Source organism: Notothenia rossii, assembly GCF_949606895.1.
Source record: "Notothenia rossii genome assembly, chromosome: 5".
Lineage (NCBI taxonomy): Eukaryota > Metazoa > Chordata > Actinopteri > Perciformes > Nototheniidae > Notothenia > Notothenia rossii.
Window position 1 is genome coordinate 91,934,197 of NC_136903.1, and position 25,856 is coordinate 91,960,052.

The window sequence follows — 25,856 nt, forward strand, 5'->3', positions numbered from 1 at the left end:
ACACATTTTTAACTCCGTTACATATGCAGCTAATAAATAATAATAAACAAAACCAGTAGCTTGGCGTGGGGAAAAAATTAGGGAAAGCCAATAATACGTCCTTTCTTTTGGGTCGGTCGGGGGTGTGGTGGTCAATGTAATAACGTAAAGGCCCAGATACCCCGGCCAGTTACGAAAATTAACTATAGTATTACTATAGTATACTATAAGAGTTGTATAGTATCCTATAGTAAGTTTGTAGAGTTCTATAGTATTTTTCACCAGCTATCGTATTACTATAGTCTTTTCTGTAGTGCCATTTTACTAGCTATAGTAGCCCTATAATATTTCAATAGTAATACTATATCTAGATCTTTGTAGTATTCCTATATTATTTTAAATAGTATAACTATAGTATAATATATAGTGTTTCTGTAGTTGTTTTTTGAACACACTGTAGACCACTCCTATAGTAATAGCATGATATTGTCATAGTGAATGCATATTATTATATAGTGTTTGTAAAAGTATTACCATAGTGTTTTTTTTGGTGTTTCTGTATCAAGACTATATTATTTTAAATAGTACTTCTGTAGTATAATATTTAGTGTTTCTGTAGTTGTTTTTTGAACACACTATAGAACACTCCTATAATAGTATGATATTGTCATAATGAATGCATATTATTACCATAGTGTTTGTAAAAGTATTACACTCCTAGAATTAATGTGTCATTTTTTTTTAACAAACTGCTGTGTCAAAGGCAATTCAACACATTCAGTGTCATTTCTGAACTATTTTACACACACATGTGTGTACATAGAAAAAATAAAAATGCACTAGTGTTGACTAACACTGGGCTAACATTGGGCTAACATTGGGAACTAACATTGGGCACTGTCCTGCCCAATCACGGTTGAGTTATTTCAAATGTATCATTTTTCAACTGTCCAACTGTCAATCAAATGTCCCAACTGCCATTTCACCTCTGGCTGCTGTGGACCATGGATGTCAGCGGAGTAGAGTCTAACTCTAGGTAAGTTATACAGAAACAAAACGTTTTTAACAAAGTGAGCAGATATACACAAGTTATTGAGCCGTTTCCGCTCTACATCCTGAACTCCTCCCTTCGATGCAATGCACTTCCGTTTTGGCGGACTGGGTTTGTTTTGCTAGCTAGCTCCGTTGTGCCGACAAAGCACTGATATCGCAGAGACAAAGAGGATATAACAATTACAACATGAAGAAAAGTGGTTCGGGAACTACGTGTGCGGTAGTTGGTTGCAATCACTCGAGAAAGCACCTGAACGAGTGGTTAGATAGAGAGTGCTACGACCACAAACCAGCACCCAGCACCCAGCCATGTTGTTCATTAAATACAGATAAACACAACAAATACTGCATGCATTGTATTTTTTAATATTATATATGAATATTTTCATAGTGATGTAATTGTGTGGGCTGCTTTTATATTTTAATTTGTAATACCTGTTAGGATTAAACATGTGATCTTTCTTGTTGAAGCCATTTCTTTAGTTTCCTCTCAACAATTAATTCATTCAGTGTTATTTATGTACAGTATGAGCTTAATATGAATGATGAACTGTGTTAAAAGAAATTGTAGCACTCTAAGGAACATATGAAATGCAATAATGCAATAACAGTGCAATAATGAAATTAAATTACATCAAACTTTATTTTCACTCAAACAGTACAGGCACATATGATATATTGCACAGCATAAAGAGATCATGTAAATTGTGCATTATGTAAACAACAGACAACTGTTGGCTCCTGTGGGCATGACCTAAATAAGGCAGTTTATTTTGGTTTTATGCTGGGCCACGTCGTCATGTTATCCTCCCAGTTTTGCACTGAATTCGGGTGGGGGAGAGTAACGCCATCTCCAGTCAAAGAAGTACAATCGTGTTCCCAAGCTAGCATCACTGTTAGCATCGAAATCGCTGTGTTTACACCAGTGCCCGTCTGACTGTTTACATCGGTTTACACCGACAGACGCTGTGCAAAAGACTTCCGGCGGAAATGAAGTGCATTTGTGTAGTGTCATGGCGCTACCCGTGTTTTGGCGCGTAAACTTGTCTATATTGTCATAATGTGAGCAAGCTAGGGGTCTAAATACATATTTTTAAACTTAACTAAATATGTTTTGCCAGTGTTGAACAGCTAACTATTGTTTGAGTTTAGCTGCCTGGATGACAATTATTTTCCTTTAGGCCGTTCTTCTTCTCTTTTATTATATTTATTTTATCTTAACTAAATGTCTTTTCTGTGATCATTCTTCAATCGGCATTATATTGATAGCATTAGCAGCTATATGTTTAATGCTATCTAGCTACTTTGGCTAGGTTTCATTGTTCGGCCAGATGTGGCGAGAAAGTGCGAGTGAGGCTGCGTTGCTATACAGTCTCTTACAGTGCAAATACGTAACTTACTCGCACTAAAGTTATTTATTAGTAGTACGTGTACACTACAGTTGACCTGTTTCTGACTAAAACATCAGCCACTACTCTATACTTGCAAATATTATATTGTGTAGAAGGGAGATTTCATATCTGTCTCTTGTCGCTAAGGCAACTGTGTATGTGAGACGCAGCGTCACGCACGGCAGTTAGGCCTTCCCGATTTGATTGGTCGGAAGGGAAGGGCCGGCGGGCTTTCCTTCCGACCAATCAAATCGTTGGAAGGGAAGGCCGGCGGGCTTTCCTTGACATGTCCCTGACACAGCGGACTGCGGGTGTAGTATAGAGTGAGTGTAGCGTGCAATACTGTGTTTCACCACACATTAATTTAGAGGGGCGCTGTTTCAGTCTTTGTAAAATACTCACTGACCACAGCGGAGAAATGTTTTTTAATACAAATAAAAAATATAAAGAAATACCCAGCCTCCAGGAGAAAACGCCACTGGAGGCTGGGCAGAATCTCCCCTGTGCTTCTCTAGAAGTTGTCTTTATTGGTGAAGTTAATTCACTTAAAATTACCATACTGCTTATAATTTATATAAGGTGTGTATTAATGGGTTTAACTAGAAGATGATAGATGATGGCATTTAATTTAATCTGGCATAATATGATTAGTCAACATCAGGATGAATTTGTCTTTTTCTTATAATTACAGGAAGCGGGAATGAGCTGCAGGAATCTGTTAAAGTCCAAGCAAAAAGTAAATTAAAAGAAAAATCTACAGTGTCCAAAGCACAAACCATCTCCTGGAAGTAACAGGTGCATCTGGATTTGTCCTTGATAGGATTTTAAAATACAACACAGACTTCAAAGAGTTTATAGATGTTGATAGAAGTGAGAATCAGTAACTTTGACAGATTCCAAGTGCACTTTTCTGAAGCACCGGATCTTCAGCCTGTCCTAAGAGAAGTCTGTCAAACTCAGGTATACATGTACCATGCTTGTTAAATTGTGTTTCAAAAAATCACACAGGCCAGAACTTTACTTTGTGCTGTGCTTGCTCTTATTGTTTTGTTCAGCTAAGAACCAGTTCTTCTGAATGGCCTAACTGATCTACTTAAGAAGAAAATTCCAGAAGTATTTGATGAACTGCAAAATGGCATTTTTACCGAGAAGACCAGCCTCAAACTTGTCAGAGTTTGCTTCTCTGACTTGGTAGAGAAGCATGGGTTGTAAGTATATGAATGTGAAATGTGTTTATACTGTATATAGGGGTTGGGACACTTTTTCCCTTAATTTCATTGCCCAACCATTTCTGTTTCAGGCCTGAAATTGTTCTTGTAATTTTTTTACATTTAACTTATTCGTATTCATATTCTGTGAACAATGTATTTTATTTTGTTAATAAAGTCCCTATCTTTCAAATTGAAACTGCTCTGCCTGCTAACTTTTATTTGTTAATACCATACTTACTATAGGGATGAATACATCATTATTAAAGCTAATTAACTATAGATTCACTATAAGATCACCATAGCCAACTCTATAGTATTACTATAGTAATGTTCTGTAGTGTGTTCCAAAAAACCATAGAAATAATATAGAAAGCACTATAGTGATACTACATAAAACTCGATAGTATAGCTAGTAATTTCCTATAGTGGCCGAAAAACCATAGAAATACTACAGGAAACACTATAGTATAACTGTGACTTCACTATAAGATCACCATAGCCAACTCTATAGTATTACTAAAGTAATTCTCTATAGTGTGTCCCAAAACACCATAGAAATAGTATAGCAGTTTTTTGTGGTATTTCTATAGTAATTCTTAATAGTAATACTATAGTGTTTTTTCGTAAGGGGTCACCTGAGAAGACGCCGAGACCGACTGTTGCGTCACCGGACTCTCCTGCGTATTTGCCGACTTCGCGCACTGGAACACACCGCAAATCCGAGCCGAGCACGTATGAACTGCGTATGCGTGAGTGGCAATAACTCTCCTTACCAGCAGGCGGCGGTAGTGTGTATTCATCATTCAAAAGAGGCAAAAACCGGAACAACCGGAAGACAGAGAAGAAGAACAGACTCCGTGATATAAACAAACAAAAAATAGCGTTTTTCTTTCCATTTTCACTCTCGTCCATTGAAAACATGAACGAACAGGAGCTCTATAAACCGATGAGGTGAAATAGCCGTCCGTGTGTGTTCCATCTTCCATTTTAAATCATTTGTTTACCTCCCTCACTTCCGTTAACGCTTCTCATACACTGATTCGCTAGCTGAACAGCCAATCAGTGTTATCCCTTTGTCCGACTTCCGGTGGTGTAATCGGCATGAAAAGGTGTCAGGTCGGCAGAAAAGACCCGACGGTGCGGCGCACACCACTCCGAATAGGGAGTGCCCACGCTCATGTTCGGCCCGACTCCTATTTACTGCCGATTTCGGGCCGGTGTATCTGGGCCTTAACCAGACGAGTGATTACAGCACACGGTATCATTTTACACACATTTGTATCATACAGATGCAGGACTTACACACGCCTGTTATCTGACCGACACAGGTCCGCACGCACTCTCCAGCCCAAACTCTAATAAACATTCATTCACAAACTAAATCAGGAGACTGAAGGATTATTTGAATTATTTGAAGGATTAAAGTAACGTGTTATGGCAGGAAAATTCAATCTGGTATATTCATTTTAATGTCACCTTATATAGACTATGTGTTAAACTTGTGATTTCTGCATTGAGTGACTTCTGCCTAGCAGATACCAAGAAGAGGCCCCTAGGGTCTCTCTGTTAATTATCAATAGTCCTTGCAATTAACAGGGGAAGTCCCAGATACATTTTCAGATATAAGGCAGTTAAAGTCTTGTAGAATTAATGTTTATCTCCTACACATCCTGCAGGCCTGGAGACTTGGGTCACCCAGCAGTAAACAAGATAAACGTCCTTTTGAGCTTATCAATAAAATGTATTCATTCCTAGTAAGCTGACTTTGGGGTGAAGGGAAGTTCAGGGAAGCCATTAAGCCACAAGAACAATTAAACTTCTGTTAATCAACCAAAACTCATGACTTTTGGAGGGCTACAAACATCGTGGAGAAATTAGCTTAAACATGTTTTATTACTCTATGGGAAATGGAAGCAGCATGTCAAATGATCAGGGAAATCTACTTGTTTTAAATATATGTGTGTGGTTGATTGCTTTGTATTAATAATAGCAGTATGTGTAAAGGAAGCTGGAAATATGCAATGTGAAACCTTTTATTTGAAATAAAGATTCTGCAGGGAATATTCTTAAAGAACAATAGCTCAAGTGTCTGAAAGAGCTGCAGGCTAAATGAGTGTGCGGTACTTTTTACTGCTTGAGAGCATAGGTAATGTGTTCCTCGTTATTATTGATATGAAAGTAATTAACATGTATTACGTATATTTAGCCAACTATAACAACTATATCTTAAAACATACTTTTAACTTGTGTGTGGTAACCTGAAGGGGGGAAGATGGACTCAGGGACCAAGGGCCATAAAGGAGATGTGTGTGTGCTGGCTGCAAGATGTGAAATAAGATAAGGAAACTTGTTGTTTAGAGCAGGTTCGTACCAGACACCAAAAGGTGTCTGGTCTTCGTCAAACTGAATGAGACTTTTTGTTTCCGGGTTTCTTCTGCTGTGTCGCACTGATTGGGTGCGACAGGCCATGTGTTGGTCTCTGCCAATAAGATGACCTCTGGGGGAAAGCACGTACACCTCCTCCTCCTGTGTTTTAGTATGAAAGACTGTGTTTTCCTTTGGTTCGCGCTCTTGTTTTTCACCAGCCGTTCCTGAGACCTGTCTCACACTGGGGGTAGAACCTGAGCCCGGAGTACTCTGCAGAGTGCTTCGTGATTTCTTTGTATTTGTATTTTGTATCGTTACTGTATATCATTAAAAGCAGGATTATTGTTTAACTTGTATTCTGGTGTTTCTTAATCCCTCTCTTTTCCCGAATTCACCTAGCTTGTCAAACGACACGCGGAGACGAGGTTGGTTTGCAACATCCTCCAAATCTCCAACAAGTGGTGACCCGACGTGTCTGAGTGGGGTGTTTTCGGGGAAGAGACCACCAGCGGCAAGCGGACGAATGGTCCGGAGAAGAGGCCTGGAATAATCTCTGACAACTAAAACGAGGATCCTTCAATTGAAAGGTGAGCAGACAAGCCTGTTTCTATCGAAGGTCTGTAATTGGCTAAACTAAATTTTAGAGTTGTCAGAGACATATTCCGGTGTCATAGTTGTTGCGGTGGAATATACAAATACATATTTTAGATAGGTAGGAAAGTTATATAACATAAAAGTGAATCAACGAGGTATGTAAGACGAAGGTGAAAGGCCCCGTACTTTTTTCAGAAAGGAGACGGCTGAAGACTCGTTGGGGGACGTCCAGTGACCGTTTTCAGACGGCATCCAGGAGACGAATCTGAATAACAATTCTTAGGTTCATAGGAATCGAAGTTGAGTTATAAGTAAAATCCAAAGGAGAGTAACGCAACCTTCAAAAAGCAATTTTGAAGTGACCGGACCTCATTAATCCTTTGTTCTGTGGGGGTTGAATCTGTGAACATTTACTGGTAACAAGGACAGTAAGTCAGATCAATAGATATGAAGTCTGTGAATATTGACTGGTAACAGAAACAGCCTAAGTCAGATGAATAGATACGAAGTCATAATGAAGGGAAAAGTTTAACGAGAGGAGCGTGAGTTAAGAGCTTACGAGGACAGTGGGTTCAAGCAAAAAAAAAAAAATTGAATAAGAGGATAGCAGAAGTGTTAATTGTTGAAAGAAGCCCCCCCTTTTCCAAAGGAGAGGCTGAGAGCTACAGCAGGGGAGAGAGACGGGGGTGTCAGTATTTGTCTGTGAAAGTTCCCCCCACCCTTTTTCCTCTCGAGAGCAGCAGCAGCAGCCCGGAGTGTGTCTGCTTGCTTTTTTCTCTAGTGATCTGAAGTTGGAGTGAAATACATAGAAAATGAACAGATCAAGGTGTGATTTGAAGTGGTAGATATATTGAAATAAATAAGAAACAATGATTTGCTGCTATTTAAATATAGTCTTTGACAACTGATTGATACCGTTGCATTGCGTTGTGAATTTCATGGTATTTGTCATTAACTAAGGATTGTACTTAATTATATTCCAAGGGGAAAATTATATTAAATACAGGAACAAAAGAGTAGAAAGTAAAGAGAAGATTTTTGTGAGTTCGTCAGAGGGAATCTGTTAATGTTTAAGCATGACAGAGGTCCTGCAAGAGGTTTTACTCCAGCCATCTCACACGGTTACACAAAGGGGTGATTTATGAGAAACTTGTGGTCAGGAGAAATGAGATGTTTTGGAGAGTAGACAGAGAGAGAGAGAAAAGTAAGGTTGTTTCTAAAATATAGAGAGTAAAAGTTATATAAAGTTAACTACTATTCGGGAGAATGTCATATTGTTGAATGAGTAACCTAAAATAAGTGAAGATGGTGAAATAGTTTGATTAAGGATACAACCGGTAACTACTGATTAAATACACAGTGATGGTGTACATGAACATTGAGAGTAGATTAAGTTGTTTTGTTCTTCATGCTTTTCACCAGAAGTCATTTGAATTGTTATTATTTTTAAGTAGTGTTGTTTTGGGTTATATTTCTAGACTATAATGTACCCACATGCATGTGGTTTCTTTGTCCCAGTTCATTTTAAAGTCAGCCGCCTCATGGCTAAATCTATTTGACCCCATGAGGTCAAGAGTCATTCTGTTAGACCACCATCTTGTGAAAGACAAATCATTGTTCTTTTGTCACATTTTGAATTAGAAAAGAGTTCATTTTGCTAGATCAATTTATCTATAAATGTTGTAGTGGGAGTTTTGTGTTTGCTAACATTTTTAGGAACGACAACACTAGGAGATGAGTAAACTCAAGAATCCGTGGAGTGTAAATACATTAAGAAAAACACATTTTTATACTCTAACTTTTTGCACATCATAGACAAGGTATTTAGACAATATAAATAAATATTCACCAAAAGTAATAAGTATAATGGAAAGTAGACATGGGCCTACACTTGAGTCAAATTATATTACTGTGATCTGATCAGTGTGCTCTGCAGGTTTACTATTGTTCTAAGTAACAGTGGGATTTAAAATATTGGAGAAAGTATGGAGATGTTCTTTCGTAGTGTGTGAAATATGTAATGCTTGAAACAGGTATTTCAATTTATGGAAGAAAATGGTTTCCTGAAAGACTCAGGTTGGGTAGATATGTAACAATGGATGAAACAATTTATAGAGGGAGTTTTTGTAATATCATTAGTAGACATTAATGGTGTTGTTTAGATGGCATTTAGCAACTAAGACATATAGTATGATTAGAAAGAGACAGAGTGGAAAGGGTTGGATTGATTCAATCTCAGTGTGCTAGATTTCTTATGGATAATGCGTCCCGGGACCTGGACTCCCCCTCTGAGTTAGAAAGGCTACGACCCCGTCCCTCCAAGCAGACAAAAGACCCAACCCAGAAGGAGGCTCCTCCTTCTCCATCAAACAGACAGAGAACCGGAGCTGAACCGTCTCCGCCTGAGGCATCCAGTACCAAACCGCTTGCTGACATACAGAAATACTCTCATCAGTCCCTCAGACAGGGCATGAAGCTGAGCCACGAGATTTGGCACAGGAGCAGAGTGGGGGACATGAGAGCAGAATCCGCCCTCCAGGAAGCAGCAGAGAGACTGTAAAGGGGAGATGAAATGCTAAGCAGTGCAAAGAACAGTGGCATGATGTGGGCTGCAGATGTGACTGGGCCAAAGGCTGCCTAAAACAGTTACAGCGGATGGATTCAAGAGCTGATGGACTGAAGAGAAGACAGAATCAGAGGAGTTGGCATAGTCGATTTGAAGTGAGGAGGTCGGGGTCACGGCTTGAGACAACCAGGGGAGGAGAAAAGGAGAACGGGAATGAGTGAGTTTACACATAAACACACTTATTCACAAAACGCGCATAGAAGACACCACATTTAAAGAACTTAAATTGACTTGATAAATAAGTAAAGATAAAAAGAGGTATTAACCATGAATTAATCGATTGGTAAATTCAAAATAGCAGTAAAGAGGAAACTATTAATGTAAAATGAGAAAATCATCCTAAAAACACACTGAGGGTTAAAGGGGGAGACATGAGGGAAATATGCACTACACTTTAAGCAGGGGGTGTTTTGGAGTAGCACAGTGTAGAACCATATTCTTCAATCTTTCCATCATATTAATAAATTATTCTTCAAGAGATTTTTATTCATGTGTGAATAAAGCAGTGATTTCATTTGTTACAATATTGATTTCACCATTGTGGCATAGTTATTACCATAGGAGGGCTTTAGGATGGAAACTGTTTTTAATCCTTGATAGAGTAAAGGGTGATGGTTGCATGTTCGGACACCCAAGGTTCCACACACTGCTAAAGAGTTTAACATTGTTTTTAAGTAGACCGGAATTGAAGATAAATGAGTATAATGAGCTATGAAATGCAGAGCTACACAGATCCTAGTAATGTTTTGACTTAAGATAATAGTTATGTACACAAGTTTCTGAATTAGATTTCTTAGACATTTTAGTACTACTTAGGTGTAAATAAATTGCAGTAGTAGTAGTACTATTATGAAGTGAGTTTTGTACCAAGTTGCAGGAAATGTGGGAAGCAGCCGTCCCGATGACAAGTTAGAGATATCTGACTTAAAGTGGTAATCGTGAATTGATAAATGATGGCGCTCCATATATGACTGATTTTTGTAGACAAAGGATACTGGCCTATGCTGAAATATCAAAGTCTCTGCAGAGCACGACACATGGCCAATGAAACTGAGACCAAATGACCTTTGACCCTGACTGACAGTGTGACTTGAGAAAAGCACTATCAATGACTGACTCTGGGGCTGACCAAACTTGACTTTACAACCTGACAGTGTGGGTGTGAATGAATTTCTGCATGTGATCAGTGTAACTGCATGATTCTAAAACAATAACTAACCGAGCATGTCTTTGGACTAATACATTATTTTGGAGCTCCATGGGAAACACAGGTTTCCTACAATTCCACGCATTTGGAAAAATGCACATGTGACCCGTTTCTAATTCCCACAGGAGTTGGCGGTTTGCAAACGTAAAACTCAAACTAAAATCTAAAGATTCTGTTTCTTTTAGGACTGCCAGCTGGAAATGAACACTTATTTTCCCTGGAGTGTTTACTGTGAAAGATGATGGATATACTTTTGTGAATGATGTTTGGTATTTTCTTATAACCACTGGTTACCTGAAGGTTTTCTTCCCATACAGGATTTTATTACACATGTTTACATGTGTAAAAAGGGGGAGTGCGGGATATTTTCATTTAGGGACTGGAAGAAACCTGCCGCCCCAACTCAGATGTTCAATCTGACCATTGATTGACAGTTTTAGATTTAACCTGCTCCATATCTGGGGATAAGATAATGTTTGATTAATGTTGACATGTTTCTAATATTGATTGAGTTATAACAGGTAACACAGATGCAGAATCAGTGGCCAAGGGGCTACTGAGAGAGGTCATTCCAGAATGAGAATGAGAAGGTGAACTGTGATAATGAAAACAATTTTGTAATATTTCAACAGGTATTAAAGTAACTGAGGTTTGAAGTGTAGAAAGAACATATTACAGCTAAGTTAAAACATAGTAATGTAATGAGATAGAATTTAATTTAGACAACATCTTGTAACTAGCCTGGTAAAGAAGTAAAAGCCATAGACTGTTTAGATCATTATGGGGATGTACATTTAATTTAAAGTCATAATAGAAAGACATTTGATGACAGTATGTTGAATTTCTGTATTCATTTTTCAGCTTGATAATATCCAAGCAGTGACAGGTAGAAGCAGTCTCGCCTGGAAATTATTCACTTTGTCAGTATCATGATTTTAGTTGTTTTTAATCCATAACATTAGTGTGTTCCATTACCAGAAACATTAGCAGTTCATATTACATTTAGATTTTAAATGGGATCTCAAGGATTTCATTTATAATAACACAGATGCTTGTCAGGAATTCAGAGCTATTGAGATATGTTATTTAGTTCACCTGAAGATGTTGGGGTTTATTTTGTTGACACAGGCCAAGTATTAGAATTCTGAAGTGGCCTACCAGTGGTGGGTCAAACACCTGAGGGCCCAGAAGCACTGAGCGTAGACTTGAGGGGTGGGTATCAGATTTCTCCACACAGGTTGCTGACGCCAAAAGGGGGACCCGAGGAGCAGGAGGCCGACACAGCGGAGTTCGTCTAGCTGAAGGTCGTCAGGCCTACGTGACTCAACCCCAGGTTCTCCGGCCTCTACAGAGTGACCCAGAGGACATCTCATGCCGTCCGCCGAGGAGCAAAGGGGGACATCTGGTACTACTGGAGCCAGTGTGCGGCGAGGAACACTCCGGCTAGGACCTTGGAGGACATCAGGACGGACCTGGCTATCATCAACGCGGACATCCCTACAGCAGACGACTTGGAAGCAGGCATCAGCGGACTGGAGGAGAAGGACCTCGCGGACATCCCTACAGTAGACGACTTGGAAGGAGGCGTCAGCGGGCTGGGGGACTTCTCGAGGCAGCAGAGGAGTCTACTTCTCTCTGATCAGATTAATCAGTTCCACCTTTGAAGGAAAGGCCACATCTCCCCCTCCCTATCAGCTGCCCTTGTTGGCGTATTCTGCTGAGGGGGGGGGGCCTGATGATTCAACAACACGCAAGGATGCTGCTTTCTGGCACTCAGGCTCTCACTGATAGTTTCTTCACTGTCATTGGAGGTTGTTTTCTGTTCTCAAAGGTTTAATGAAGGGGGACAGACACAGTATTAAAGAAGGACAGTAGTTTTGTTTCAAATGTCTTATGTGTGTTGGTCTCGTTAATTCGAGACCAAAAAGGGGGAATTGAAGGATTATTTGAATTATTTGAAGGATTAAAGTAACGTGTTATGGCAGGAAAATTCAATCTGGTATATTCATTTTAATGTCACCTTATATAGACTATGTGTTAAACTTGTGATTTCTGCATTGAGTGACTTCTGCCTAGCAGATACCAAGAAGAGGCCCCTAGGGTCTCTCTGTTAATTATCAATAGTCCTTGCAATTAACAGGGGAAGTCCCAGATACATTTTCAGATATAAGGCAGTTAAAGTCTTGTAGAATTAATGTTTATCTCCTACACATCCTGCAGGCCTGGAGACTTGGGTCACCCAGCAGTAAACAAGATAAACGTCCTTTTGAGCTTATCAATAAAATGTATTCATTCCTAGTAAGCTGACTTTGGGGTGAAGGGAAGTTCAGGGAAGCCATTAAGCCACAAGAACAATTAAACTTCTGTTAATCAACCAAAACTCATGACTTTTGGAGGGCTACAAACATCGTGGAGAAATTAGCTTAAACATGTTTTATTACTCTATGGGAAATGGAAGCAGCATGTCAAATGATCAGGGAAATCTACTTGTTTTAAATATATGTGTGTGGTTGATTGCTTTGTATTAATAATAGCAGTATGTGTAAAGGAAGCTGGAAATATGCAATGTGAAACCTTTTATTTGAAATAAAGATTCTGCAGGGAATATTCTTAAAGAACAATAGCTCAAGTGTCTGAAAGAGCTGCAGGCTAAATGAGTGTGCGGTACTTTTTACTGCTTGAGAGCATAGGTAATGTGTTCCTCGTTATTATTGATATGAAAGTAATTAACATGTATTACGTATATTTAGCCAACTATAACAACTATATCTTAAAACATACTTTTAACTTGTGTGTGGTAACCTGAAGGGGGGAAGATGGACTCAGGGACCAAGGGCCATAAAGGAGATGTGTGTGTGCTGGCTGCAAGATGTGAAATAAGATAAGGAAACTTGTTGTTTAGAGCAGGTTCGTACCAGACACCAAAAGGTGTCTGGTCTTCGTCAAACTGAATGAGACTTTTTGTTTCCGGGTTTCTTCTGCTGTGTCGCACTGATTGGGTGCGACAGGCCATGTGTTGGTCTCTGCCAATAAGATGACCTCTGGGGGAAAGCACGTACACCTCCTCCTCCTGTGTTTTAGTATGAAAGACTGTGTTTTCCTTTGGTTCGCGCTCTTGTTTTTCACCAGCCGTTCCTGAGACCTGTCTCACACTGGGGGTAGAACCTGAGCCCGGAGTACTCTGCAGAGTGCTTCGTGATTTCTTTGTATTTGTATTTTGTATCGTTACTGTATATCATTAAAAGCAGGATTATTGTTTAACTTGTATTCTGGTGTTTCTTAATCCCTCTCTTTTCCCGAATTCACCTAGCTTGTCAAACGACACGCGGAGACGAGGTTGGTTTGCAACATCCTCCAAATCTCCAACAAGACCTTTAACGTTTTACGTCCGGTTCGCTCCTTTGTTCCTCGCTGTACACAGCTCCAGTTTGGGCATTGGCCTGTCATCAGATTGTATTTGTTGTTGCTGCTGCAGCGGAAGTTTAGTACAATTATTTTTGATTAAATACTCCAAATCTCCACCCTCCATAATTGCACTTGCTTCAGTTGCTTGCTACTTTCTAACGGCGGTGAGAGTGGTGCAGTGACGCTATCTATCTTCTATCGATTAGATTTATGATTCGAAAATGATAAAAGTAGGGTAGACATGTGGATATTATCCGACTGAACAAAACGTGCATTTACCTAACACGTTCGTTTTCCAGCTATTTTCCAAAATCCTATGGAGAAATCCCATTGCTATTTTGTGGAGGGAAACCGAGCGCGTCACTAAGTTGATACGATTTGATTGGACTGTGAGGCAAGGGAAGCCAGAGTCATAGAGAGAAATCTCTCTAGAGGTTTCTCAATACTCAAATGTCCCCTCCTCGACTCTTCGGTCCTCCGGTAGTGACCCAAAAATGAATTTCAGCGCGCCATTTTGAAGGACATCTCATTTCTCTAAATGACTTCGAGGACCGAGCATCGAGCATCGAGGAGGCTCTCTGGAGGAGCTCTAACCGAGGAGACACTGATGACGCACGGCCGGACTTATCTCAGCCAATGACAGCTCTGCATGCATCCCTTGGATATTATATTAGTAACTGCTTTCATCGCAACGCGATGTTTACAGTGAGAACAGCTGTGAGGTCTGTGCAGAAAGCAGAGCAGTGTGTACAATATATATCACTCAGTATAACAGGCCTACTACATTACTTTCTGTATTTGTATGCTTTATTTTAGTAGATATTGTTGCAAGATTTGTGTAGTGTTCGATTGTTCTGCATCTTATCAAGGATATTCATTAAATGACAAGCTTATTCAGGGTCCCAATCTTCCCAACACGCTGCTTGGTGTGCTCATTCCATTCAGACAAGAACAGAGAGCTTTCATGGCTGATGTCGAGGGGATGTACCATCAGGTCAAGGTGGCTCCTGCCCATCAGGATTATCTTCTCTTTCTTTGGTGGCCAGGGGGAGATGTCACTTTACCTCTCGCTGAGTACAGGATGACAGCTCATCTATTTGGTGCCACTTCATCAGCAAGTTGTGCAACCTATGCTCTCACTAAAACCGCTGAAGACAACAAAGAGGATTTCTCTGCAGAAGCTGTTGACACTGTCAGAAGAAATGTCTATGTTGACGACTGCTTAAAATGTGTGGCTTCTGCTGATCAAGCTGTGAAGTTATGTGAAGAACTCAAGGACCTTTGTGCAAAGGGAGGTTTCGATCTGACAAAGTGGACAAGCAACAGTAAAACTGCTGGCCTCCATCCTGAAGCGGTCCGTTGTGGTAGTTGACCAGGAAGCAAGGCACATTGAAGAGCTCCTCAATGCTTCCACACACAGACAGTGGTATGGCTTTGTCAAATACTTTGTTCTCTTTGACTCTTCTGATGCACCTCTCCACATGGACCCTAAGCCTGGGCAGCCATTAGTGATGGGAGTGATGGCTCTTTGAAGGGAAAATAAGCAAAATAATCACCAGGATAATGATTGACTGTATTGCCAGACCTAATGTCAATAATCTTCTTTGTAAACATGACACCAGGTGGCGCCATATCCATGTCAGTGAATGTACTACTTTGAATTGACCCTCTGTGTGTGTTAAGTAAATAAAGTTGTCTTGCCTTGAATGAAATTCACGCAACTCTTTATTATTAGATACTGTGTTTTTAAGTGGCGATGGAGATTCTTTGTTGACCCTGCTTTAAAGGATAGTTTGCCTTTACAAATGGTGCGCTTTATCACTGCCTGGGTTTTGGTTGGAGTGCATCCAAGTGCTGCTGCATTTGGCTAATTTTCAAAAGAATCGGCTAATGAATATAACTAATATATATATATATATATATATTATATATAACTAATGAATTATAACCTCAAAACAAATGCACCCAAAAATAACATAGGACAATACATAATATAATAAATCCACAATATGATAACATATGATGTAGTGTGGTACCAGAGGTTGCGCTAGACTTTTTTGCTGTCTGTCATTTTGACGGACAGGATCATGGGGGGGGGGGGGGGTTGTGAACTGTTAGCGCCGGTGTTGTGTCAAATGATGCACCCCCGCCGTGAAATGCGCCCCGTGTCACGGGAACGCACATTTCTAAATGAAACGTTTAGACCTTAAAACGAAAAGTAAACGTTCAGGTTTTTTTTAATGGTCATTTTCAGACTGAGTCGTTTAGTGGTAGCTGGTCCCTCGGCTCATGTCGTCCCCTCGGGCCACCTGTGCGTCAACCAATAATGTGTCAGCGTCACACCCCCTGACCAACGTATATTGCAACACCCCAACCATCAAAATACGGAGCGAAAAGTCTAAACACAAGAATCATGACTTGCTAGCCTACCACTAAACGACCGCAAATTACCATTAAAAAAAACCCTGGACGTTTACTTTTCGTTTTAAGCATCGTTTTAAGGTGTAAACGTATAATTTTCAAATGCGCGTTCTCGTGACAAGGGGTGCATTTCTCCCCTGGAGTGCATCATTTGGCACAACACCGGTGTTATGCATGCCCACTGCACCTCGCGGGAGCACGCAACAGCGTAAAGCAAAAACTCCCAGACATTTCAATGATTTGTACGGCAAAGTTAGGTCTGGAAACGACATAACGGCATAACTCGAACGTTGGCGCTGTTCTGTGTTTGTTCTAATCCGTCAAAATGACGGACTGCTTTCAGATTTTTCCGTCATTGTGAAAATAAATCCGTCATAGACGGAATTAGTACTTGAGTAAATGTACTATGTAGGCTACTAGGTAGTTAGTTTCCCTCCTCTGCATATGGATGTAATCTAACACTGTTATATAACAAAGACGTAATAAACACTTTCCCCCTTTTCTCACTTCTCTGGATAGTAAACCATGTCATGAATAGGAAAATAATGTACGTTTATTTATATAATAATTAATAAATAACAATAAAAAAACCTGAAGTTAATTATTTTCTAACAGCAGTGACGTCAGAGTGATTTTGAGGTGGTTACGTCACCGGTCTGGTTGTTGCAGAGTCACTGTAAACAAGGAGAGAGAAGGAGTCGCCATTAGAGCTGTTAACGGCTCTTCTGTTTACATCTAAAGCTGTTATTGTTGAAATCCAGTCATTCCGGGATACGAGTCCAGACATCCATCCGAAGGCTTTTCATAAAAGGCACAGTTCGTGTTTTCGCTGTTAGCATTCTTAGCCGTTAGCTGCAGCTAGCCTCGCTGGGCGAACATCCAGAGAGGCCTGTTGTTGTTGTTATTGTTGTTGACGGGGTGAACACCTTTCATGCCCCCTACCTCTCTTGACTGCGACCAAGATATCTTGAACCGTGAGTATCACCTCCACACCTTTTTAAATGTTTTAAAACTGTTTTAAACGACGTCCAGCGCACAGCTAGCCTGTTAGCACTAGCCAGTAAGTGTGAGAGTTGTTGAAATCGTGTGCGATAAACATGCAAAATAAACACTTGCTTACAATCGTACGGTGCTATAATCACTATATGAAGAACACATCTGTTCATAAATGTCCCAAAACGTATTTTTGAGCTTGAAATAATTTAATATGTCACTTGGTTTACTTAAATTGCTGCTACAAACAATTTTGTTTTAGTCATGGTTGTGTACTTGTTATTATTTTACACTAATGTCTGCTTGACTTTATTATTGTGGCTTGCCTTGTTGACCTGCTATGCCACTTTTGCTGTTACACTGTACATTTGAGAGTCGCTGTTCACAAGCAGTCTATTTCTTTCTTTAATTAATCAACATTTAAGACACTTTTATTCGGTCAGTAACATTGAATGGTGCAAATACAGTATATATAAAATAAACAGTTTCCAAAATCAATCATTAAAAACACAGTGAGGGTCATAAATAAGTCAAATAATGAGAAATGTTTCCAGGTGTTCCTCTCCTTCTTGTGAGTTTGCAAAGATGTAAGTCCATCCAGTGAAGTGTACATGTTAAATGCAGTGTGTGTGTGTGTGTGTGTGTGTGTGTCCATGTTTCTGTCTGTTTGTTGAGGAAATACTCAATATATCACTCTTGTTCTTTAATTAGGTGATAAAGCAATTACAGGTCGAGTGCAGAGCAATACAGTGTCACGATGACATCACAAAAAACAGATTGATTCAAAGGTTTATTTATGTAATGTATGAAACACTTAGATTGCAGGTTCCTCAACAGTGCCATTTACAAGACATAAAATATAAAAATAAGATGTGATGTGCAGTTTCTATAGACATATACAGGTGTGAGTACAATTACTCCAGAAAATATAAGATATACCTTATTCATCCCGTTACAGCAGCATGTGAACAAGGCATTGCTCATGCTGTGAAAAGGAGTAGAAAATAAACATAAAAATGAAACTAGTGGACTCTTAAAGTCACACAAGAGTCAATTAGTTTTACAAAAACTCCATCAGATCTTTGTTTGTCTACAGCAGTAAAATGCTTCTTGATTTATCAAGCATGGGAGGCGTGTGGCGCAGTGGATAGAGCCTTTGTGTTGGGATCAGGGGGTCACAGGTTCAAACCCCACTGCAGTCAGCATGTCGTTGTCCCTGAGACACTTCACCCCAAAGTGCTCCTGTGGGGATTGTCCTCAGTACTGAGTATGTTAGTCGCTTTGGATAAAAAGCGTCTAACATGTAATGTCATCTAGAAATGTCACATGTATACATATAATTATATACACACATAAAGGCCATTGTACTACTTTTAGTTTTTATACCTAATGGAGTAGTTTGACAATAATGAATTGGTACTTGTACTTGAGTAAAGCATTACTTCCTCCTCTGTTCCTCAGCTGTTTGTTGAGTCTTGTATTCCTTCCTGTTGTTTTCAGCTGGGTGGCTGGTCAGAGCACCCTCCTCCCAGCATGGAGGCAGGAGGGAAGGACTGTGAGGACGAGACGCTGCAGACGGCCTTCAAGAAGCTGAGGGTGGACGCTGAGAGGTAAACAACAACATGCGCTGAAACAAATGTCAGAATGGGTTTTATTACCAAGAAGGTACCATAAGGTTACCACATATGTTTAATGTCAAAGTAGAATAAATACAAATATAAAAAAATAAAAATATTTCTAGAATCATCTAAAGGTCCCGTGGCCATTTCTACTGATCATAGTTCCATTGTTGAGGTCTACTAGAATAGATTTACATTGTTCAATGTTCCAAACTCACATTGGTTTCTCAAACAGCATCTCTGTGTAGTATGTGTATTCACTCTCTGTCCTACACGACTTGTTGGAGCTCCTGCCCCCCCCCCCCACTCCCTGTGAGTCCACTGTGCTCTGATTGGTTACGTTGCGAGGCTCGCTGCTCAATGAGCTGGCTTACTGGTGTGATTTCCGGGTCAGCGAGACAGCGCGAAACTCATCCTGAGCACACACACACTCACAGCCGAAGTAAAAACAATAAGTGTGGCTTGATGTTGAGTCAGAAAAAGGTTTCTAACGCTGTGAGAATGGGTCTGAGGAGAGCATTGCTCCACCGTCCCAACTCGTCTATTACCAACCAGGGGACTGTTAGTCGAACATTTACGCTAAAGGTCCCCACCCCTCCTGGTGTGTGAGGAGCTCCGCGGATTGGTCCATTTTGGTTTTGGGAACCGCATGACGTCACTTGTTTCCCGGAAGAAACAAATAGAAAAAGAGAAATGTCCAACGAGGCGTTCTGGGGCAGCACAGACAGGTCTTCTCTGGGTTAGAGTTTTACTCCCTACAGGGTGTACTGTGAGGGTTTTGACTCTGCAGAGCGTTCACATGCAGAAAAAGCTTCATAACACACAAGGAGACGGGTAATAACCGGAAAAGCATGACATGGGACCTTTAAAGAAAATTGTCAAATCCAAAAAAGTCAAAGTAACATTTAAAAAATATATGAAATATTTTAAAAATAATTTAAAGTAAGCATGTGGATTAAAATAAGTCAAAATCAACAAAAAAATTAAGTATTTCTAGAATAATTTAAAAAACGTCAGTTGCCTCTCACTCGCATATATGAGATATTTGAGGGCAGGCAGAGAGTTTGGAGTTCAGGTGTCGCAGTGGTTTTAGTCATTTTTACATGTTTCCTCTCCTTCTCTGCAGTGTACCCGGAGCAGTGAGTGTGTGCGAGGCTCCCAGAGCATCTCGAGCCTCTCTGGACCCGAGCGGAGCGAAACCCAAACTCAGCTGCCCCAAGGACAACTGGCACGGGTGAGTTTACACTGAAATACAGTCTGTGGTCAATACGAGCTGAGGAGGTGTGACTAAATGAGACGACTAAAGGTCATGACATCCAACCTTAGCCACCTTTAGCTTAGCGGTGGTGACGTGAAGTCATGTGACCGTGCTGTAGTTCCTTTATAGCCCAACATTAGCCACCTTTAGCTTAGCGGTGGTGACGTGAAGTCATGTGACCGTGCTGTAGTTCCTTTATAGCCCAATATTAGCCACCTTTAGCTTAGCGGTGGTGACGTGAAGTCATGTGACTGTGCTGTAGTTCCTTTATAGCCCAACATTAGCCTCCTTTAGCTTAGCGGTGGTGACGTGAAGTCATGTGACCGTGCTGTAGTTCCTTTATAGCCCAATATTAGCCACCTTTAGCTTAGCGGTGGTGACGTGAAGTCATGTGACCGTGCTGTAGTTCCTTTATAGCCCAACATTAGCCACCTTTAGCTTAGCGGTGGTGACGTGAAGTCATGTGACCGTGCTGTAGTTCCTTTATAGCCCAACATTAGCCACCTTTAGCTTAGCGGTGGTGACGTGAAGTCATGTGACCGTGCTGTAGTTCCTTTATAGCCCAATATTAGCCACCTTTAGCTTAGCGGTGGTGACGTGAAGTCATGTGACTGTGCTGTAGTTCCTTTATAGCCCAACATTAGCCACCTTTAGCTTAGCGGTGGTGAAGTGAAGTCATGTGACCGTGCTGTAGTTCCTTTATAGCCCAACATTAGCCACCTTTAGCTTAGCGGTGGTGAAGTGAAGTCATGTGACCGTGCTGTAGTTCCTTTATAGCCCAACATTAGCCTCCTTTAGCTTAGCGGTGGTGACGTGAAGTCATGTGACCGTGCTGTAGTTCCTTTATAGCCCAACATTAGCCACCTTTAGCTTAGCGGTGGTGACGTGAAGTCATGTGACCGTGCTGTAGTTCCTTTATAGCCCAACATTAGCCTCCTTTAGCTTAGCGGTGGTGACGTGGAGTCATGTGACCGTGCTGTAGTTCCTTTATAGCCCAACATTAGCCACCTTTAGCTTAGCGGTGGTGACGTGGAGTCATGTGACCGTGCTGTAGTTCCTTTATAGCCCAACATTAGCTTCCTTTAGCTTAGCGGTGGTGACGTGAAGTCATGTGACCGTGCTGTAGTTCCTTTATAGCCCAACATTAGCCACCTTTAGCTTAGCGGTGGTGACGTGAAGTCATGTGACCGTGCTGTAGTTCCTTTATAGCCCAACATTAGCCACCTTTAGCTTAGCGGTGGTGACGTGAAGTCATGTGACCGTGCTGTAGTTCCTTTATAGCCCAACATTAGCCTCCTTTAGCTTAGCGGTGGTGACGTGAAGTCATGTGACCGTGGTGTAGTTCCTTTATAGCCCAACATTAGCCTCCTTTAGCTTAGCGGTGGTGACGTGAAGTCATGTGACCGTGCTGTAGTTCCTTTATAGCCCAACATTAGCCTCCTTTAGCTTAGCGGTGGTGACGTGAAGTCATGTGACCGTGCTGTAGTTCCTTTATAGCCCAACATTAGCCACCTTTAGCTTAGCGGTGGTGACGTGAAGTCATGTGACCGTGCTGTAGTTCCTTTATAGCCCAACATTAGCCACCTTTAGCTTAGCGGTGGTGAAGTGAAGTCATGTGACCGTGCTGTAGTTCCTTTATAGCCCAACATTAGCCTCCTTTAGCTTAGCGGTGGTGACGTGAAGTCATGTGACCGTGCTGTAGTTCCTTTATAGCCCAACATTAGCCTCCTTTAGCTTAGCGGTGGTGACGTGAAGTCATGTGACCGTGCTGTAGTTCCTTTATAGCCCAACATTAGCCTCCTTTAGCTTAGCGGTGGTGACGTGAAGTCATGTGACCGTGCTGTAGTTCCTTTATAGCCCAACATTAGCCACCTTTAGCTTAGCGGTGGTGACGTGAAGTCATGTGACCGTGCTGTAGTTCCTTTATAGCCCAACATTAGCCTCCTTTAGCTTAGCGGTGGTGACGTGAAGTCATGTGACCGTGCTGTAGTTCCTTTATAGCCCAACATTAGCCTCCTTTAGCTTAGCGGTGGTGACGTGAAGTCATGTGACCGTGCTGTAGTTCCTTTATAGCCCAACATTAGCCTCCTTTAGCTTAGCGGTGGTGACGTGAAGTCATGTGACCGTGCTGTAGTTCCTTTATAGCCCAACATTAGCCTCCTTTAGCTTAGCGGTGGTGACGTGAAGTCATGTGACCGTGCTGCTGCATTTTGTACCATATACATATATACACTGAACAAAAATATAAACGGAACACTTTTGGTTTTGCTCCCATTTTTCATGAGATGAACTCAAAGATCTAAAACATTTTCTATAAACACAAAATAACAATTTCTCTCAAATATTGTTCACAAATCTGAAAAAATGTGTGATAGTGAGCACTTCTCCTTTGCCGAGATAATCCATCCCACCTCACAGGTGTGGCATATCAAGATGCTGATTAGACAGCATGATTATTGCACAGGTGTGCCTTAGGCTGGCCACAAGAAAAGGCCACTCTGAAACGTGCAGTTTTGCTTTATTGGGGGGGTCTGGGGGGGTCCGAAAACCAGTCAGTATCTGGTGTGATATATGATTCTGTTTTCTTCAAGTTTGTATCTTCCTGGTCGAATGAACTTATTGTAAGTCGCTCTGGATAAAAGCCTCAGCTAAATGAAATGTTTTTAAATGCTATTTTCTTAATGTCTTTTATTTTTGTAAAGCACTTTGAATTGCCTCTTGTTGAAAGGAGCTCTATAAACTTGCCTTGTCTTCAGCTGCATGAGGAAGTCTTCCAGAGGAGCCTCCAGAACGCAGCGTCGCCGAAGGTCCAAATCCCCGATCCTCCACCCGCCCAAGTTCACGTACTGCAGCGCGGCAGCGGCGTCAGTATCGCCCCCTAGTGGCTGCCTGAAGCAACAACGCCTCGCTGTGCCCGATCCCTCGGAGCCTCGTCCTCCAGGAGAGGGGATCACAGCCTCTTCTGCTGCCCAGAAAGAGCTCTCATCGTCGGGCTCTCCTAACCCCATCCCCCCTCTGGTGTTTGGCTCGTGTGCCGGGTTTGAGGCGCAGGAAACGTCCGGGGAGTCGAGCGAGGAGGAGAAAAGCGCCAGCGAAGGAGCAAGGCTTTCTGGATCTGCGGATTTCCGAGTTTTATCTGAGCGCCTGGCAGAAGTTCCCTGCTCCTGCGTTTGGAAGGAAAGCGGGAACGCTGCTGCCGAGTCTACGTGTCGGTGTCGGGATCCGTCTCAAACGTGGCAGGGAGTCGAGGTTTATTCCTTCACGGGGCTCCGAAACGCCACGTCTGAGTGCGGAAGAACTATCGTTAGCGGCGGCGGCGCGGCGTCTTCTTCCTCGTCCGGATCCACGCGGTCGTGTTCGGAGCAGGCGAGAGCTTACGTGGACGACATCACAATAGAGGACCTTTCCGGATACATGGAGTATTATCTGTACATCCCCAAGAAGATGTCTCACATGGCGGAGATGATGTACACTTGAAAAAATAAATACTATTATTGTATCAGAAGGAAATGTAAAGGAGGGTTTTGAGTCGACGGCCTCAGGACAGGAACGATCTGAACTTCCCTTTGTTTATGTTAAAATGCCTTCATTTAGTCAAAGTCTCACAAATGCTAAAAGAAGTAGTATTTGTGATTCTTTATAATTATAATATAAGAAGAGGATGTCTCACATGGCGGAGATGATGTACACTTAAAAAAATAAATGCTATTATAATATCTTAAGGGAATATAAAGTAACGGAGGTTTTTGTGTTGAAGGAATGTCGGTATCGTGGATCAGGAAGGACTTTAGTACATTTTTGAGGGACTTCACTTCCCGTTGTTTACGAGGGTTCCCGCGATTCCTTAAATGTCATCAAATTGGATCTCAAAATACCCCCTTAAGTGGTGTTAAAATGTCTTACAAATGCTAAAAGACGTAGCATTTTGTGAATCTTTATAGCTAACAGGATGTCTCTCGTCATGACAGACGATTAAAATAAAAAGTCTGATGCAGCTCATACACGTTGAGACCCCAAAGTTTACTGATAGAAATGTACAGTAGGGTCTCCAGCACATAGAAACTGCCGGATGCTAACCTGCTGATGTTGGGACATTAGCACAGTTAGCATAAGTTGTGTTCATTGGAATTATAGCCTACAGTATGGGGACAATATCTAACAAAGGGCGTGGCAGATTTGGACAGTTTAAGAGTGGTTTTGGAGGTTATTGGGGATGCTGAATCCATTTCTGATATTTTCAGGATCAAAAACAGCAGTTTTAACAAGAAAGAGGACATCTTTCTGTTCTCTGTGGACTGACTTTCATTCATTTTGGGTCGTTTTTACAGTTTTAGGGGATTCAAAACTGCCATTTTTGATCCCGAAATTGAATTAGAAAAAGCCTTTTGAGAAAAAGTGGGAATTTTGAGATTTGGGGAAAAAGTCATAATTTTGGGGGAAAGTCATCATTTTGGCGATTTTGGAAAAGTCATAATTTGAGATTTGGAGAAAAAGTCTGAATTTTGGGAAAAAGACATAATTTTTGATTTTCAGAAAGAAGCCAACAGAGAAAAAACTCAGTTTTGTGCATGACAGGATGTATGCTTCCTCCACGACCTCCAAAACCACAGCAACACGCAACTTATGCTAATGGCGCTAATTACCCAACGTATGCAGGTTAGCATCCGGCAGTTTCTATGCCCTAAAGACCCTAATATACATTTATATCATAACACTTTGGGGTCCTCAACATGTCCGGGTTCACTAAGCTGAAAAATAGACTATATTATAATAAGGAAATATAAAGTAGAGTTTTTGTGTTGGCCTCGAAGGAATGTCAGTAGAAGGAAGATGGATCAGGCGTGAGTTTGTCCCAGGTGAAAATCCCCCTCCTCATTTCATTAAAACTGACAGAAAAACCAATGTTGGTCTCCTTAGTTTTGTCTCGCCCTCATCCTCCTCCCCCTCCTCCTTCCCCTCCTCCTCCCCCTCCTCCTTCCCCTCCTCCTCCCCCTCCCCCTCCTCCTCCTCCCCCCCTCATCCTCCTCATCATTGTGTGCTTCGTTTTAAATTAAGTTTTCAGTTTACAGATGCAGTTGCCAAAGCTCTTGGTGCAGAAGTGTGATGTGCTGTTGTCTCATTTCACTCAATAAAGACTGGCTTTGTTTGAAAATGTGCCGTCGTCTCTTCACAGGCACTCGTATCAGCGGTGCAATGGTAAAAAAAAGTGTAATTACACAAGTACTTAAGGCTCAGTCAGTAGGGGCTTGGACTGGGAGCTGTAGGGTCGCCGGTTCAAGTCCCCGAACAGACTTGGATGGAGTATGGAGCGTGGACTGCTACCTGGAGAGGTCCCAGTTCACCTCCTGGGCCCTGCTGTGGTGCCCTTGAGCAAGGCACCGGACAACCCCCTCCCCCACTCCCATTGCTGCCCACTGCTCCTAGTACTAGACTCCTGGTACTAGGATGGGTTAAAAGCATTTATTATTTTGAGGGTTTCCTGCTTTTCCTTAAAACGCATCAAATTGAATCTCAAAATAAAGCCTTAAATGGTAAGAAGTACATTTACCCAAGTACTGTATTTAAGTACACTTTTGAGGTACTTTACTTGAGTATTTCCATGTTCTACTCCTCTACAGTTCAGAGGTCAATGTGTACTTTAACCATCCAGAGACACACAAACAATGAAACAGCGCCATCCAGTGGTGATACGTGGAGAGATATTCACAACAGCAGAAACAAAGGGAACACAT

At 41.4% G+C, this 25,856-nt stretch overlaps 1 protein-coding gene across 3 annotated transcripts; it reads left to right on the forward strand.

Annotated features, from left to right (window-relative positions):
- Positions 1 to 958: 958 nt before the first annotated feature.
- oser1 (oxidative stress responsive serine-rich 1) lies at positions 959 to 25,026 on the forward strand. 3 transcript variants are annotated; one of them, XM_079681647.1, is made up of 6 exons: positions 959 to 1,015; positions 3,115 to 3,383; positions 3,479 to 3,631; positions 18,748 to 18,857; positions 19,993 to 20,100; positions 22,881 to 25,026. In XM_079681647.1, exons 4-6 carry the CDS (start codon positions 18,781 to 18,783, stop codon positions 23,599 to 23,601), a joined length of 906 nt encoding a protein of 301 aa, XP_079537773.1. In that variant the 5' UTR covers positions 959 to 1,015; positions 3,115 to 3,383; positions 3,479 to 3,631; positions 18,748 to 18,780; the 3' UTR covers positions 23,602 to 25,026. The 3 variants fall into 3 exon arrangements, with proteins under 3 accessions (XP_079537773.1, XP_079537774.1, XP_079537772.1); XM_079681648.1 differs by having other exon boundaries at positions 3,490 to 3,631; XM_079681646.1 differs by lacking the exons at positions 959 to 1,015; positions 3,115 to 3,383; positions 3,479 to 3,631 and adding an exon at positions 16,120 to 17,228.
- Positions 25,027 to 25,856: the final 830 nt, after the last annotated feature.